Source organism: Suricata suricatta, chromosome 17 (genome assembly GCF_006229205.1).
Source record: "Suricata suricatta isolate VVHF042 chromosome 17, meerkat_22Aug2017_6uvM2_HiC, whole genome shotgun sequence".
Taxonomy (NCBI): domain Eukaryota; kingdom Metazoa; phylum Chordata; class Mammalia; order Carnivora; family Herpestidae; genus Suricata; species Suricata suricatta.
This window is the reverse complement of record NC_043716.1, coordinates 1,462,140-1,478,885: the sequence shown is the minus strand read 5'-3', so window position 1 is coordinate 1,478,885 and position 16,746 is coordinate 1,462,140. Positions and strand designations below refer to the sequence as shown.

Below are 16,746 nucleotides of genomic sequence, written 5' to 3'. Positions count from 1 at the left end.
GGGTCCCGGCGCCCCCCGCCCCGCCCGCCCTCCTTGCCCCGGCTCCCGCTCCGCCTGGCGGGAGCTGCAGGGCGCGCCGGGGACGGGACGGGAGGCGGGGCTCAGGGATCCTGGGTGCGGGGCCCAGGGACCGGGTGGCGGTCAGGGCGGGCGGGGAAGAAGGGCACCCGTGGGGGGTGCAGAGGGCGGGGTGGGGGGCCCGGTCCTGCTGGGCGCGTCACCTCCCTGAGGCCTGCCCGTCTCCCAGGATGGCGGCGACCCCCCAGAGCCTCTTCCCCACTGGGGGCGACCTGGACTCCAGCCAGTTACAAATGGAGCCCGACGAGCTGGACACCCTGAGGGAGGGAGAGGACCCAGGTAGGCAAGAGGGGGCCCTCGGGGAGGACGAGCGGCCGAGACCTCCTGGCGTCCACATTCCTGCACCTTCTCCCCTGCTAGCTGACCGGATGCACCCGTTTCTGGCCATCTACGACCTGCAGCCTCTGAAAATGCACCCCTCGGTGTTCGCCCCTGGGGTCCCAGTCACAGCCCAAGTGGTGGGAACAGAAAGATACACCAGTGGATCCAAGGTGGCTGGGCGCACACCCGGGAGGTGGGAAGAGGGAGGGCGGGCCAGAGTTGGTGGGGGGGCTGCGACCCAACCAGGGGGTCAACCACTGAGTCCTGCCACCCCCAGGTGGGGACCTGCACGCTGTATTCTGTCCGCTTGACCCACGGCGCCTTCATCTGGACGACGAAGAAGAAGTTCCGTCATTTCCAGGAGCTGCACCGGGACCTCCTGAGACACAAAGTCTTGATGAGTCTGCTCCCTCTGGCTCGGTAAGGGGGCCATCCACTTCCTGTGCGAAGGAGGCGCCCCCATCCTGTCACTGCCCAGCCCACCGCTGCTTTCTGCTGGTCACACCCTTTCCCTGTCCCGGCTCTGGCCCTGGGGTGGGGGGTGGGGGGCCCTTTTCCTATTCCGGTTACCAGGAAACCTTCCCAGCTCAGCTCTCCCTGTCCGTGGTCTTGTGCCAATGTCTCAGCCGGGCTGGGTGCCCGAAATGCCCTTGGCAGCTTCCTTTCTTTCCTTGTCTCCGTTCTCAGGACGGGGGCCGCTGCCAGCCTCCGGGCCTCCCCCAAGATGCCCCGGCCCGGCCAGCGCCTCAGGGATCCAGGCACTCAGCTTCCTGGCTCTTACTTGCCCCTCTTCGCCGTCTCTTCCGCAGCTTTGCCACCGCCTATGCCCCCGCTGGGGAAGCAGACAACCGAGAGATGCCCTCCCTGCCTCGCGCAGGCCCCGAGGGCTCCTCCAGACATGCGTCCAGCAAGCAGGTGCGGCCGGACACCAGATCGCCCCGGAAGGCGCTTGGTGTGCAAATGCCTTCGGTCCCATCTGTCTCTGTCTCTCGTCCCTGCTTCAGAAATACCTGGAGAATTACCTCAACCGCCTCCTGACCATGTCTTTCTACCGCAACTACCACGCCATGGTAGGGCCCAGGGGCTGGGGCCTCTGCCTCCTCAGGGGCAGTGGGATCCCCGGGCCCCCAGGGTGTCGTGCCACGGGGGTCCATGGGGTCTGAGGAGCTGGAAGCCACTCTCCTCTGAGCCTTTGTCTCTTCTGCAGACGGAGTTCCTGGAAGTCAGCCAGCTGTCCTTTATCCCAGACCTTGGCTGCAAAGGACTGTGAGTGTCTGACATCCCGCTCTGGCCAGGGCAGACCTGGGCATCCAGCCCCGCCCGAGGATGGGGAAGGCGGGCAGACAGGGCACGGGGCGGGGGTCTGGATTCCTCTTCTGCCATCTCCCCACCCCTGTCCCCCGACTTTGCCCCCAGGGAGGGAGTGATCCGGAAGCGCTCGGGCGGCCACCGCGTTCCTGGCCTCACTTGCTGTGGCCGAGACCAAGTCTGTTACCGCTGGTCCAAGAGGTGAGCCCCGGAGCGGCCGGTGGGGCAGCGGTGGGGTGAGGAAGGGGACGCCGAGGGCCGGGAGGAACGGACGGAGCCCTCCCGCTCCAGGTGGCTGGTGGTGAAGGACTCCTTCCTGCTGTACATGTACCCCGAGACGGGCAGCATCTCCTTTGTTCAGCTCTTCGACCCTGGCTTCGAGGTGCAGGTGGGGAAACGGAGCACGGAGACGCGCTACGGCGTCAGGATCGACACCTCCCACAGGTAAGGCCTCCTGCCAGTGTGGACGGACACCTGGTCAGCCAAGAGCCCGAGCGGGGCCTGGGGGGCAGTGAGGGCAAGGAAAGGAGGCATTTCCATCCCCACCCCCGACTGCCATCCAGCCCCCTGCAGCCCGGCCTGGGTTTGGAACCAGGGAACTGGTCTGACCGCATGCCTGGGCCTGGTCCTAGAACCCGGAGATGGGGGTCCGGGGGTACAAGTACAAGCCTGGGAGAGGGACTCCTGCTATACCAGGAAGGGCACTCCGTTCATTCGTTCGTTCCTCCAGCAAAGCCGAGTGCCTGGTGCAGTGCTCTGTGCAATGCCCAAGTGGCCTAAGGTGTGCGGGCAGAGACCGGCCTTGTCCGGGTGGAGTCGTGAATTAGGGACAAGGGAGGAAGTGGGAAAGAAGCGGCAGCCAAAGAGGGAGGGGTCGGGCGCGGCCAGGGGCACGGAGGGTGAGGGCTGTGGTCCATCTCCTTGTTCCTGCTCAGGTCCCTGATTCTCAAGTGCGGCAGCTACCGGCAGGCGCGCTGGTGGGGTCAGGAGATCACGGAGCTGGCCCAGGGCCCGGGCAGAGACTTCATACAGCTTCACCGGCACGACAGCTACGCCCCACCCCGGCCTGGGACCTTGGCCCGGTGGTGAGACACTGCCGTCCCTTCGGAGTGCCTGTGGGATGCTTGACCCTCCCCGTGTTTTCCTGAGTTTTTTCCTTGATCCTCTGTGATCTCTTCTGACCCCTGCTGGCCTCGTGGCCTCCCCCTTTTGACTTCTCGGGTCTCCCTGACCATCTGACCTCTAACCGCACTGTTATCTGTTTTCCCTCTGGTCTCTCTGACCCCCATCCCCAGTAATCGCCAGTCATCTACTCTGACCCTGACCTCCCTGACCTCCTAGGACCTTTGTAACTGCCTTTTGCCACCCTGGCTCTCTCTGTGCCTTGTGATCTCTTAAAATCTCTGTGATTCATTTGTGGATTCAACACACGTGTGCCAAGCACCTACCACGTGCCAGGCCCAGCGACAGGAATAAGGCAGCCCAGTACGTGATCCAATCACAGAACTATGGTAACTCCTGGGCATTCTGGCGGCAGATACAGGGTAGCAAACACCGAGGGGGAAGTGCCCCCTGTGGGGGTGTCCGGACCGGCTTGCAGAAGGCAGTGACCCTGAGGTTCACCTTAGCAAGAAAGTGGAGAAGGCTGGCCTTCACACAGAGGCTGGGAGCCCCCTGGCGTGTTTGGTGGCCCTGGCAGCCGAGGGACAGGGAGGAGCAGCCAGGGAGCCGGCCAGGGGTGCGCCCTGCGTGCTGAGCAGAAGCGGTTTAGCTTCATCATAGGCAGAAGGGAGTGGTGGGAGGATTTTTCCCTTGGAGGGGGTGTTGACACTCATTTGTTTCACAAGAACTAACAGCTGATGCTTGCGTGGCGCTCACTGGGCGTTGGGGACTGTGCTCAGTGTTTTACACGTGTCATGAACCCGACAAGGCAGGCACGGGTGCTGTACCCATTTTACAGATGAGACTACTGAGGCAAGGAGAAGCTGAGGAACTAGCCCAAGGTCATTCATGTGGTAGGCAGTGAGCAGGATTCAAGTCTGGGTCAGGACCCCACGCTTCACTGTCATTCTAGACTATTTGTTATTTAAAAGTCAAAACGATACCATAGGGAAGCATAATGAGTGAAAACTTTAAGTTCTAGTTCATTGCCCAACCCGTATACTCCCCAGCCTCCCGTCGGCCCTACACCCGATACCCCATCTCTCTCCCCAGGAGTAACCCTCACAACAGTGTCCTGTGCATCGTCTTTCTTTTCACAGGCTTGTGTGTATACGTTACTTTTTGGTTTAGTGATTTAGTGTAAATGAGATCATGAACTTGCTTTTGTGGCTTTTTTTTTTTTTTATTTAATGTGTGTGTTAGAGATTAGGCATTCTGGTTCTTTCTCATTTTATTTATTTATGTATGTATTTATTTATAGACATTTATTATTGAGAGACAGAAAGAGACAGAGCATGAGCATAGGTGGGGCAGAGAGAGAGGGAGACAGAGAATCCGAAGCAGGAAGCAGCTCCAGGCTCTGAGCTGTCAGCACAGAGCCCGATGAGGGGCTTGACCTCACAAACCGTGAGATCATGACCTGAGCCGAAGTCGGACACGTAACCGACTGGGCCACCCAGGCGCCCCTATTTATTTATTTTTGAGTAGGCTTCACACCCAGAGCAGAGCATGACATGAGGATTAAACTCACAACCCTGAGATCAAGCCCTGAGCTGAGATTGAGTCAGAGGCTGACCCGACTGAGCCCCAGATACTCATTTTACAAATCTTTTTTTTTCAGTTTATTAATTTATTTTGAGGGAGGGAGGGAGAGTATAAGCAGGAGAGCCAGATTCTCATTTTAAACGATGCTGCACTGAGCACGATCTTTGCCTAAGCATTTAATAGGATGCATCCCTAGAAATAGAATTACTACGTGCACTTGATGGTATTACAGAGGATGTGTGTTGGCTATTCTGATAGATACGGCGAAATCGCCTTCTAAAAAGGCTGTAACCGGGGCGCCTGCGGGGCTCAGTCAGTTAAATGTCCGATTCCGGCTCAGGTCATGTTCTCCCAGTTTGTAGGTTCGAGCCATGTGTCAGGCTCTGTGCTGACAGAGCAGCCTGGAGCCCGCTTCTGATTCTGTGCCTCCCTCTCTATCTGCGCCCCCCCCCACTTGCACTCTCTCTCTCAAAAATAAATGGATGTTAAAAAAAAAATGGAAAGGCTATAACCAATGTATATTCCCATAGTCTATGAGGATACTCATTTCTCTACATGCTAATATTGAACATTACCACTGATGTTTATTTTTGCCAGTCCAGTGGACTAAAGACCTGTTATTCCATTTTAATATCAATTTCCTACTTTACTACTGAGATTGAACATCTTTTCCTATGGTTGACTGTTCTAATTTCCTTTGTGAACTGTTAGTTCTTAATCTTTGCTCCTTTCTCAGTTGGCTTGTATGTCCTTTGCTTATTGATTTGTTAGAGCTTTTTATATATGATGCATTAGCTTTCCCCATCTTTAGTCCTTTTCTTTAGTTTATTGTGCCTTTTGTCATTTTTAACCTTACTTAGCTTAAACTGGCAAATTTGCCCCCTTCTATACATCTGATACCGTCCGATTTCTCTGATCACTCTTGGTCTCTGACCCTGCTGTCACCTCTGATCCATGACTGTCTTCACTCTCTAGAGCCTTCTGGCTTCTGAGTCCTCTGACCTCCTTGGCCTCCCCCTCCCCAGGTTTGTGAACGGGGCAGGTTACTTTGCCGCTGTGGCAGATGCCATCCTGCGAGCTCGGGAGGAGATTTTCATCACAGACTGGTGGTGAGTAGGGGAAAAGCGTGGGCAGGAAGGGGAAGGATAAAGCCTGCAGCCTGTGAGCTTCCGGGAGAGAGGAGGGAGGGGCAGGGAAGGAGTGGCTGGCTGCATGCCCTTCACCCCCTGCCCCTGGATCCCAGGCTGAGTCCTGAGGTTTACCTGAAGCGTCCGGCCCATTCAGACGAGTGGAGACTGGACATCATGCTGAAGAAGAAGGCGGTGAGGAGCGGGCAGGCGAGGGGTGTGGGGGTCGGAGCGGCGGGTGGAGGGGTGTGGAGGCTGGATCGGGGGCTTGCGGCGGGGGAAGGTAAGGAAGCTGGAGCTTCCGGGGAGGAAACACGTCGAGCCTGGCTTGCTGTCCGGTGAGCATCACCTTCTTTTCTTCCCTAAGAGGCACTGAAACCTCCCCTTCATGCTCCTCCTCGGCCTGGCGCAGACTTCCCTCCCAGCTCCCAGTGACACTTTGTTGTGTTCCTGGGGGGTATCCCTGTCTGCCCTTCGCCCGGCACTGGTAGCACCAGCTTCGGTACAAGGCTGGTGGCTGCCGTGTCGGGGACATGCCTAGATGTTCATGGAGAGATGGGCGACGGAGAGCTGGGACCAGTGGGTGGGTGGACGACAGAAAGGGGGGACAGATGGAAGGATAGGGGTGAGAAGGGTGGATCGATGGGGGGGGTAGACGGATAACAGATGGCACACAAGGGATGAGTCGTGGCTGGGGGGGGAGATGGATGGATGGATGGATGGATGCAGGGGTAAGGGGGTGAACAGGTGCTCACTCGCTGCTAAGCCTGCCCGAGCATCAGCACGGTGTGAGTGTTGAGGGTCCCCAGGCTGAGTGCAGGGACATACCGGAACCTCAAGAACGGGGTAGGATTCAGGCAGGTGGAGAGGGGCCATTCTGACGCCCCTGCTCACCTCCAGGAGGAGGGTGTCCGTGTGTCGGTGCTGCTGTTTAAGGAGGTGGAGCTGGCCTTGGGCATTAACAGCGGCTACAGCAAGAGGGCTCTGATGCTGCTGCACCCGAACATAAAGGTGACGCCCCACACACTGCGGCCCTCGCCCCGCTGCCCCGTCCCCTCGGCCCCCCCTTTCTTCGAACATCTTGTCCCCCCACCTCCCTCCGCAGGCCTCCCTTCTTCCTCCCCTAAGCCCGCCCTCATGACCCTGCCCCACGCCCACGGCAGGTGATGCGCCACCCGGACCAGGTGACGCTGTGGGCCCATCACGAGAAGCTCCTGGTCGTGGACCAAGTAGTGGCCTTCCTGGGGGGGCTGGACCTCGCCTACGGCCGCTGGGATGACCTGCACTACCGGCTGACTGACCTCGGGGACCCCTCTGAACCAGCTGCCCCACAGGTGGTCCCCCAGGGCCTTCCTGAGCCCCCCTAGACGCAGCGAGCCGAGACGCCACCCTCCTCCCCCCAGCTCCTGCCCGTCCCCCCGACAGTCACTCTGCGTGCTGCCCGCCCCGGGGTTCCTCTCTCTGGGACCCCGGGAAGGTGCCATGAAGCCGCCCAGCCCTCGCCCCACCCCCACCACCCCGTCCCAAGCCTCTGGGATACTGAACACGGCGAAGGGGAGGGCCAGGGTCCCACTCTCTCTGTCTCATTCTTACTCTCTGTGTCTCTGTGTCTGCGCCCTTTCAGTGCTCCTCTCTTCTCTGTGACCCGGGCTCTGTTTGGCCTCCATGACCCCTCCTTGCCCCTGGCTTGGGTGTTCCCTACAGCCTCCCCGCCCTGGCCCCGACGTTCCGGCCACCCCGGACCTCTCCCAAAACCAACTCTTCTGGCTGGGCAAGGACTACAGCAATCTTATCACTAAGGACTGGGTGCAGCTGGACCGGCCTTTTGAGGGTGAGGGTCCCCTCCTCCCGAGTCCCCAAAGCTGAGAGCAGGGCAGACATGGAGGCCGGGACTGGGAACAGGTCGGGCTGGGTCAGGGATAATGCCTCCCATTCCCTCTGGGTGGCTCGTCCCCTCCCTGCCCCTACTGTCCCTAAGAGACCTCCCCCGCCCTTGCCCCTGACTCTCCCGGGATCCCCAGATTTCATCGACAGGAAGACCACGCCCCGGATGCCATGGCGGGACGTGGGGGTGGCTGTCCACGGTCTAGCCGCCCGGGACCTGGCCCGCCACTTCATCCAGCGCTGGAATTTCACCAAGGTGCGCACTCCCTCCTGCGGGGCTGGGGGCGGGGGAGGGGTTGCCTCTCACTTACCTCCGTTGCTCCACCTCAGACTACCAAGGCCAAGTACAAGACACCCACGTACCCCTACCTGCTGCCCAAATCCGCCAGCACTGCCGACCAGCTCACCTTCAGGATCCCAGGGGGGCAGTGCGCTAGGGTGCAGGTGAGGCCCCCTCTTCGGCATGTCCTCACCCCTCCCTCCCGCCCAGTGCCCCCCCCCCCAGAGCGACCGCAGACTCCTCCCTCCCTGGGGTGGGAACAACATCGTCTTCTCGGTGGCCTCCAGGTGCTGCGGTCAGTCGATCGCTGGTCAGCAGGGACGCCGGAGAGCTCCATCCTCAACGCCTACCTGCACACAATCAGAGAGAGCAAGCACTTCCTATACATCGAGGTGTGACGGGGCGAGGGAGGGGCAGAGGACGGAGGGGCCGCCCGGTGATGAGAGGGACTTAGGACAGCGGTGGGATCAGTCCTTGAGGGCCAGCGCCTGGAGCCTCCGCATGGGGCTGGCAGGGGGGCAGGGGCCTGGCTGCTGAAGTCTCTCTTTGGTTCCTGCCCCAGAACCAGTTCTTCATTAGCTGCTCAGACGGGCGGACTGTTCTGAACAAGGTGGGCGATGAGATTGTGGACAGAATCCTGAAGGCCCACAAGTAAGGGGGACAGGCGGGAGGATGGGGTTGTGGGCGTGGTTTGAGGCCCCTCCGCAGAGGGGAGGGGCTTGGGGGCGGGCCGTCCCTCGTCCCTCTGACTCCGACCCCTCCCCCAGACAGGGCCAGTGTTTCCGAGTCTACGTGCTTTTGCCCCTGCTGCCCGGTTTCGAAGGGGACATCACTACGGGTGGTGGTAACTCCATCCAGGCCATTCTGCACTTTACTTACAGGTGACCCTCTGCCCCTGGCCCCCTGCCGGACTCTGCCCTCTCCACCTGTGCCCCGGCCCTGACTCTGCCCCATCCCTTCCTGCCACCACCCCCACGGCCCCCAGCCGCACCTCCCTCACCGGCTCTTTTCCCTCAGGACCCTGTGCCGTGGGGAATATTCGATCTTACATCGCCTCAAAGCAGCCAGTGAGTGCTGGGGGCCCGGGGGCGGGGGCCCGTCATTTTGGCGTGTTTCTGGGGCCACTGCTCCGAGGCCGCAGACAGCTTCTACTGCAGAGGGACACCGATAGACTTGGAAGTGGGGAGGGCGCTGGCACAGGTCTGCATCTGCATGTGAGGGCATGTCTCCCTCCCCCTCCCCCCTTTCTCACAGTGGGGACAGCCTGGCGAGACTACATGTCCATCTGCGGGCTACGCACACACGGGGAGCTGGGCGGGCACCCCATCTCAGAGCTCATCTACATCCACAGCAAGATGCTCATCGCGGACGACCGGACGGTCATCATCGGTCAGTCCTGGGTCTGGGTCTCTGGCAGCGCCCGGAGGGTGAGGAGAGGTGGAGCAGGCCCCGGGGAGGTGGGTGACAGAACCTGGCTGGTCCTCCAGCAGAGTTGATGGGGCAGGGGTCCCCCCCGCCCGGGCTCGGGCAGACGCAGTGCGTCCCACACCCACCCCAGGCTCCGCCAACATCAATGACCGGAGCCTGCTGGGGAAGCGAGACAGTGAGCTGGCGGTGCTGATCGAGGACACGGAGACGGAGCCGTCCCTCATGGACGGTGGGGAGTACGAGGCGGGCAGGTTCGCCTTGAGTTTGCGGAAGCATTGCTTCAGGTAGAGCCTGGGTGGGGTGCTCCGGGGCGCTCCAGGTGCGGCGGGCTGGGGGGCGGAAGTGGGGAGGCGCCGCCTCTGGAGCAGGCGGGAGGGTTTCCCAATCTGGTGTGGGGCACCAGGAGAGTAGGGCTAGCATAAACATGACAAACAGGTATTAAAAAAGTCTGAAGCAGGCTCCAGGCTCCGAGCTGTCAGTACGGAGCCTGACAAGGGCTTCGTGAGCCATGAGATCACGACCTGAGCCGAGGCCGGAAGCTTAACTGACTGAGTCACCGAGGCGCCCCTGCAAGGATCTTCTTAATCTGAGTGGAGACCCTCCTGTCCCACAGTGTGATTCTCGGGGCACAGGCCTGGCCTGACCTGGATCTCCGAGACCCCGTCTGTGATGACTTCTTCCAGCTGTGGCAGGACACGGCCGAGAGCAATGCCAACATCTACGAGCAGGTGGGCACCGAGCGGGCTGGCTGTGCGGAGTTCCACACGTTATCCTGTTCAGGGTGGGACAGAGAGAGCCCACCACCCGGCCGTTCTCAGAAGGGGGACGAAGGCATGGGGATCGCGGGATCCTGCGGCTCAGGGTCGGTGTGGCGGGATACGGTGTGGGGAGCAGGGGTGTCTTGGACTCTTGGCCGAGGGTCTCGAAGCCCCCCTGGCTTCTGCGCCCCCCACCCACAGATCTTCCGCTGCCTGCCGTCCGACGCCACGCGCTCTCTGAGGACGCTCCGGGAGTACGTGGCCGTGGAGCCTCTGGCCACGGTCAGCCCACCTTTGGCCAGGTCTGAGCTCACGCAGGTCCGGGGCCACCTGGTCCACTTTCCCCTCAAGTTCCTGGAGGAGGAGTCCTTGCTGCCCCCCCTGGGGAGCAAGGAAGGCATGATGCCCCTGGAAGTGTGGACATAGCCATGGCTCCAGCCCGGACAGCTTACCTGCCGCTGGGCTCCACCGAGCCGGCCCCTGCCCCCAGTCCTCACGCCGGAGGGCAGTGCCCTGAGACCTGGGGGTGGGGGGGGCAGGCATGTTGGAAAGGACTAGAGAAGCCACAGGGACCCTTCCTGGCGAGGCAGCTGAAGAGGGCACGCTGCCCCTGGGGGGGGGGGCATCCTGGAGAGCTTCGCCCTCCCTGACACCCAGTTCAGACCACTGTTCCAGGAGAGGGGCCAGCTCCTGCCCACGCACCCCGGGGGCCTCCCTGGGGGGGAGCGGGCCCTGCCCTGGGCCCTCCCTGCCATCACTGCCAAGGTGGAGGGAAGGATGAAGGCCCTCCTGGCTTTGCCCCTGCAGTGGGCAGGGGTGGGGGGCTGGGGTGCACACTCCCTCCCTCCCCTACCTGTGGACAGACACTAGCTTTGTATCCGTTCAGTGAGCATTTCATAAATAAACGCCTCGTCTAGACAAGGTGCCTGGCTCTTCCTGGGCCGAACTGAGGCCTGAGCGCTTGCACCCCCTTCCCGCCCGCGTGGGGCCCTTCCCCTGCGCCCCACCCATCTCCCGCTTCCTTCTCACTGCACCCGAGTTTCCTGAGCCCCGTCACCAGCTGCCAGCAAGAGGACGTGTTGGGACAGTGCGCCTTTGGAGAAGGAAGGGCAGGGCCACACCAGGACGCCTGGAGAGCCTGGGAGCACATGAGAGAAGGGCCCGGAGGGCTGTCCCTTGTTCCGTGAGTGACAGCACGGGGAGAGGGGCAGGCGAGCCCCTGTGGGAATGACCACGGGTACAGGCTGAGGGCAGGAAGAGCTGGGCCCAAATCCTGGGCTGTCATCACCCAGCTGGCCTGATCAAGCCACATCACTTCTCTGGGCCTCAGTGGTCCCAGCTGGGAAATGGGAACCATTCCTACATAAATGGCTTGCCGCAAAGATGTGGTCACTGATTGAAATATTTGTGGCGCATCTGCCATCTGTCACACACCGTTTTAGCAAGTGCTTGGTGGCCGCTCCTGCCAGTGGTTAGGACATTAATTACAGACCGTGTCCTTCACCGCACCAAGTCCTGCTGGCCAGCGCCACCGAAGAGGGAGGACAGAGTACAGACCCGCCCCGGAGGCACAGCGGCCTGGCTCGGGGCAAAGCCGGCAAAGCCGACGCTGCGGTAAAGTGAGTCACAGGAGGTTTCGGCTTCCCAGGGCACGTCGGAGTTAGGGTCACGTGCTCTATTTTACTTTCACGCACTAAGGAGCTGTTTTCTGTTCAGTAAACCTTGTCACACGTGCCACAAACCCTAACATCATAAAAAAAAAAAGGTTATGTTTACACTATACTGTAGTCTATTAAGCGTGCAATAGTGTTACACTTACAAGAAAAACATCAGTGTACATACCTTAATGAAAAATACTGCTGGGGTGTTTGCTGGCATAGTTGGAAAAGCATGTGACTCTTGATCTCGGGGTTGTGAGTTCGACCCCCACGTTGGATGCAGAGATTACTTGAATAATAAATGAACTTTAAAAATTGTTTTTTAATTTCTTTAATGTTTATTTTTGAAACAGACAGATCACAAGCAGGGGAGGGGCAGAGACAGAGGGGGACACAGAATCCAAAGCAGGTTCCAGGCTCCGAGCTGTCAGCACAGAGCCCGACGTGGAGCTCAAACTCACAACCGTGAGATCATGACCTGAGCCAAAGTCAGAGGCTCAACTGACTGAGCCCCTAGATACAGCTCAGGTCATGATCTCACAGTTGGTGCATCCCATCGGGCTTTCTGGCTCTGTGCTGAAAGCAGAGACAGAGCTGTGTGCCCTCTGTCCATCCTTCCCCCACTTGTGCTCTCTCTCTGCCTCTCTCAAAATAAATAGACTTAAAAAATGTTTTTAATGACAAAAATAAAAAATATTGCCAAACATCATTTGAGCTTTTGGAGAGTCAGAATCAATGATCACCGATCACCATCGCAAATACAATGAAAAATTTGAAATATCATGAGAATTTCCAAAACGTGACACAGAGACACAAAGTGAGCAAATGCTGTTGGGAAAATGGTGTCAACAGATTGCTGGACACAGGGTTGCCACAAACATCCCATTGTTATATATTTATGTATTTATTTTAAAATGTTTATTTATTTTTGAGAGAGACCAAGAGACAAAGTGCAAGGAGGGAAGGAACAGAGACAGAGACAGAAGTGGAAGCAGGTTCCAGGCTCTGAGCTGTCAGCACAGAGCCTGATGTGGGGCTCGAACTCACGAACCACGAGATCATGACCTGAGCTGAAGTCGGATGCTTAACCGACGGAGCCACCCAGGCACCCTTTTATTTACTTAAAACAATTTTTTAAATGTTTATTTCTTTTTGAGAGAAAGAAACAGTGTGAGCGGGAGAGGGACCAAGAGAGAGGGAGACACAGAATCTGAAGCAGGCTCCAGCCTCTGAGCTGTCAGCACAGAGCCCCATATGGGGCTTGAACTCATGAGTAGTGAGATCATGACCTGAGCTGAAATTGGACGGCACTCAGGTGCCCATATATATATTTTTTAGTTTTTAATGTTTATTTTTATTTTTGAGCGAGAGGGAGATAGAGAGAAAACATGAGTGGGGGAGGGGCACAAGTCTGAGAGAGGGAGACACAGAATCCAAAGCAGGCTCCGGGCTCTGAACTGTCAGCACAGATCCTGATGCGGGGCTTGAACTCACAAACTGTGAGATCATGACCTGAGCGGAAGTTGGACGCCTGACGGACTGAGCCCCCCAGGCGCCCCCTGTAATCTATTCCTTAAGCTAAGCGGTAGGTGGATGAAGTTGTAATATAGATATTCCTATCTTTCTCTGTGTCTGAACAATTAAGCAATTAGGAAAGAAGTTGAGCACAGGCGCTGGCTGTTGCCCGTTATTCCCGCAGCCGCACCCCCCGGGTCTTGGAGTTGATCACGGGAGCGGGGAGAAAAGGAGGCGGGGCAGGGAGAGCCGTTGAGGAAGGCTTTCTGGAAGAGGGGCCATGCAGGTGGACGTGGAGCAAGCAGAGGCTCGCCGCCTCGCTCCCAGCCTTGGAGTCCAGCCCTCCTTTCCTCTGAAGATGCCACTGTCACACAAGCAATCCCCCCTCCCACACCCAACGGTCCCCTGGTATTAATTGGCGTTCTGCTAATTAGCCTCATTGTCAGCAGTAAGTGCCTCTCTCCCTCGGGGACCTTTACCTCATTAACTGTGGAGGAGGGGAGGGCGGTGGGGACAGCAGCTGTCCCGAGGGGGGCTGGGGCTGGGCGCGTTCTGCATCACACGGTTGCAACCCCCACCCCCTGCCAAGCCCACATCCGTCCTGGACTTTCCTGAATGGAGCCTACCCCGAAGCAGGGGAAAAGGCAGTGGGCTTGGAACCGGAGGCAGAGAATGAATCCAGCCTCCCAAGGTGGCTGAGGGCACCGGAGTCTGTGTGAGACGTTCATCCCTCTCCGAGGGACCCTAGAATTTGTCATATCTTTAGTAGTTTCACTTTCATCAGGGCTTTCTCTACCACATCGTCTCCAAGTTTTTATTACAGATGGTCTCTCGTATGCATAAGAAAGACACTGTGAACCCTCATGTAGCCACATGTCCGCACTCCAGCTCCAATCAGTATGAGCACGGGGTCTTTCCCACTTCTCCACGCTTCCCACCTGCCAGATCGCACGGCCTTTTGAGGTGTGAGGGCCACCTAATCCTTGAGATCTTCATTGGCTCATTCATTGATTCAGTATCTCCTTTTTTTTTTAATTTTTAAAATTTTTTTTGAGAGAGAGGCAGTGTGAGCAGGGGAGGGTCAGAAAGAGAGGGAGACACAGGCTCCAGGCTCTGAGCTGTCAGCACAGAGCCCGACCCAGGGCTCAAACCCACGAACTGGGAGATGGTGACCTGAGCTGAAGTTGGACGCTTAACCGACTGAGACCCAGGCGCCCCATGTTTATGTATTTTTTGAGAGAGAGAGAGAGAGAGAATGAGCACAAACTGGGTAGAGGCAGAGAGAGACAGCGAGAGAATCCCAAGCAGCCTCCACACTCTGACCAGGGCTCCAATTCATGAACTGTGAGAATATCACCTGAGCCGCAATCAAGAGTCAGCTGCTGAACCGCCTGAGCCGCCCAGGTGCCCCGATTCGGGGTCTCTTTATTAAACACTGATTAGAAGCCGGCATAAATAAACTAACTGAGGACCTAGTATATGCCAAGTGCTGTACACATCTAATTTTATTTTATCCTAATCTCCCTATTATCTCTACTTTATAGATGATAGAACCGAGTCTCAGATTAATGACTTGCCCAAAGCACTGACTTCAAATTCTGCGTTTCCCTACTATCCCATGGTCTTAATCTCTCATTACCATATATCCCAGCCCCTGCCCAGATAACAGATGGCTTCTTTCACTTACGTGATACTGAACTTCTAATGGGTGCCAAGACTGTACTGAACAAGGCGGACATGATTCCTTCCTTTAAGGAGATTCGACAGACACTTCAAAGTGTCAAATGTTACCATGCATTTAACCAGGCAGCTAAAACATAAGAGCGAAACTCAGCCCTAGTGGTTCGAGGAAGGCTTCACGGAGGAGGTGATAGAGACGCGAAGGACAAAGCAAAGGCCAGTGAGATTGGGCACGGCCAGAATATTCCGAGGAGAAGAAACGGCAGGTGCACAGGCTGGAGGAGGGTCTGTTGAGTTCTGGCCACTGTGAGTAGATTTCATATGGCCAGAATATGTGAGATTGAATGGCAGAGGGGTGAAAAACAAGGCAGGAGCAGCAGGCAGAATCTTGAAGGGTTTTTGGTGTCACACTGCATTCAAAAGACAGGGGGGTGGGGTGCAGCGAACGGTCTTAAACACGAGTGACATCAGATTTGAGTTTTAGAAAAATCACTGTGGGTATGGAAAACTGACTGAAGGGGGCCCAGGCAGGGAGGCTGTAAAAAGTAAGAGGGGGCAAGTGGGGATTATGGCTTGGACAAGGACAATGACAAGGTAAACAGGAGGGGAGGGAGCAAAACCTCATGAGCATGCGAATGTGCCAAAGAGAAGGGTCCAGAAAGGAGAATGTTAACCCCTTTCCAAGGTCTTTTCATTCAAAGTCTCCTAAGCGACGTTTGCCTGAAGACTGGTGGTGTAGCGGGGTCTTTCAGAGACAATATTGTTGCTGAAGTGATCTTTGGGATCAAACTGTCTTCCTCAACTTCCCAGTCAAAGAAAAGCCCAGAGAAGCAAAGCAACTTGCTCAAGGTCACACAGCACGACAGTGACAGAACACGACTCGTTCTTTTCATAGCATCACCCAGCCTCCAGTGAGGCTAATGGCTGGGGGTGCTGTGACAACACTAGACCGAAGGTGACCCGCGCACGATTTGAAGAGGGTGGACATGGGTTCCTCCTCCTCCCCCTGCTACCCCTTCCCCCACCCGCGCGACTCCAGTGACCAATGAATAATTGTTGAAAGCTCCTTTGCACAGAACGAGAGGTGCAGGGACAAAGGTGTGCGGTAGGATTCCCCGTCCTGAGATCAGAGGTCCCCACTCCAGCCAGGGAAGGGGGTAGAGGGCACTCCGGAGGCAGCCGGCACCCTCGCCCTACTCCCACGTGGTTTCTCCAGCCAGATTCTCACCCAGAGGCCCCTCCCTCGGCGGTTCCACTGTTGCCATGGCAATCAGGTGGGTGGACAGCCCAACCTATCTAGAGGCCACCCAGCCCTCGCGTGGGGAGTTACCATAACAACCCCCCTAGTAATAGGGGGGTTGGGTCCCGCCCCCTTCCCCCGCAAATTGAGGTGGGTGGCTTGATTGGCAGCTGGGCACGCGAAAGAGGAGGGAAAGGGAAGGAAGAGCGTCAAGAGAGAGCCAAGAAGGAAATGGGGGAGAGAGAGGGCAAAACGCAGGGGACGGGAAGGAAACGCGTGTGCGCACGCGCACGGGCCGGTGGGCGCGCTCCGCGGCCGCCTGGCCACCGCCCACTTCTTCTCGCCCGGCTCGCGCGGTCGGTGGGTCCTCGCGCGCGCCTTTCGCTCCTCTCTCCCTGCTGCGCCTGCGCGCAGGTGTCGGCGCCTAGGGGGAGGGGAACCCAGCGCGCTCGCGTCACGTTCCCTCGTCCACCCTCCCCGAGCGCGGCCGCTCTGCGCCTGCGCAGGAGAGTCGGGAGGCTCGGGTTGCGGGCTCCAGGCGCCAGCTCCTGTCAGTCGGTGGGTCGGTCCTCCCGCCGGCCCTCCCCCTCCGCGTCCTCCGGGGGAGGCGCGGCGGAGTCCGCCCCCGGGATCCCCCCCGATGGGGGAGCAGCGGCGACGGCGGCAGCGGAATAACCGAGCCGGCGCGTGAGCGGCCCCGGGGCCCGGGTGCCCGCGGAGGCCATGGGCGACCCAGCCCCCGCCCGCAGCCTGGACGACATCG

At 58.4% G+C, this 16,746-nt stretch overlaps 1 protein-coding gene across 2 annotated transcripts; it reads left to right on the top strand.

Annotated features, from left to right (window-relative positions):
* Nucleotides 1-201: 201 nt before the first annotated feature.
* On the top strand, nt 202-10,811 carry PLD2 (phospholipase D2). 2 transcript variants are annotated; one of them, XM_029928445.1, is made up of 24 exons: nt 202-357; nt 439-569; nt 677-819; nt 1,209-1,314; nt 1,404-1,469; nt 1,607-1,665; nt 1,816-1,908; nt 1,999-2,151; nt 2,643-2,792; nt 5,439-5,522; nt 5,657-5,735; nt 6,441-6,551; nt 6,704-6,874; nt 7,245-7,371; nt 7,562-7,680; nt 7,755-7,868; nt 7,992-8,096; nt 8,267-8,355; nt 8,472-8,585; nt 8,722-8,771; nt 8,959-9,093; nt 9,263-9,416; nt 9,746-9,860; nt 10,092-10,811. In XM_029928445.1, exons 1-24 carry the CDS (start codon nt 249-251, stop codon nt 10,314-10,316), a joined length of 2,802 nt encoding a protein of 933 aa, XP_029784305.1. In that variant the 5' UTR covers nt 202-248; the 3' UTR covers nt 10,317-10,811. The 2 variants fall into 2 exon arrangements, with proteins under 2 accessions (XP_029784305.1, XP_029784306.1); XM_029928446.1 differs by lacking the exons at nt 9,746-9,860; nt 10,092-10,811 and having other exon boundaries at nt 9,192-9,410.
* The last annotated feature ends 5,935 nt before the right edge of the window (nt 10,812-16,746 follow it).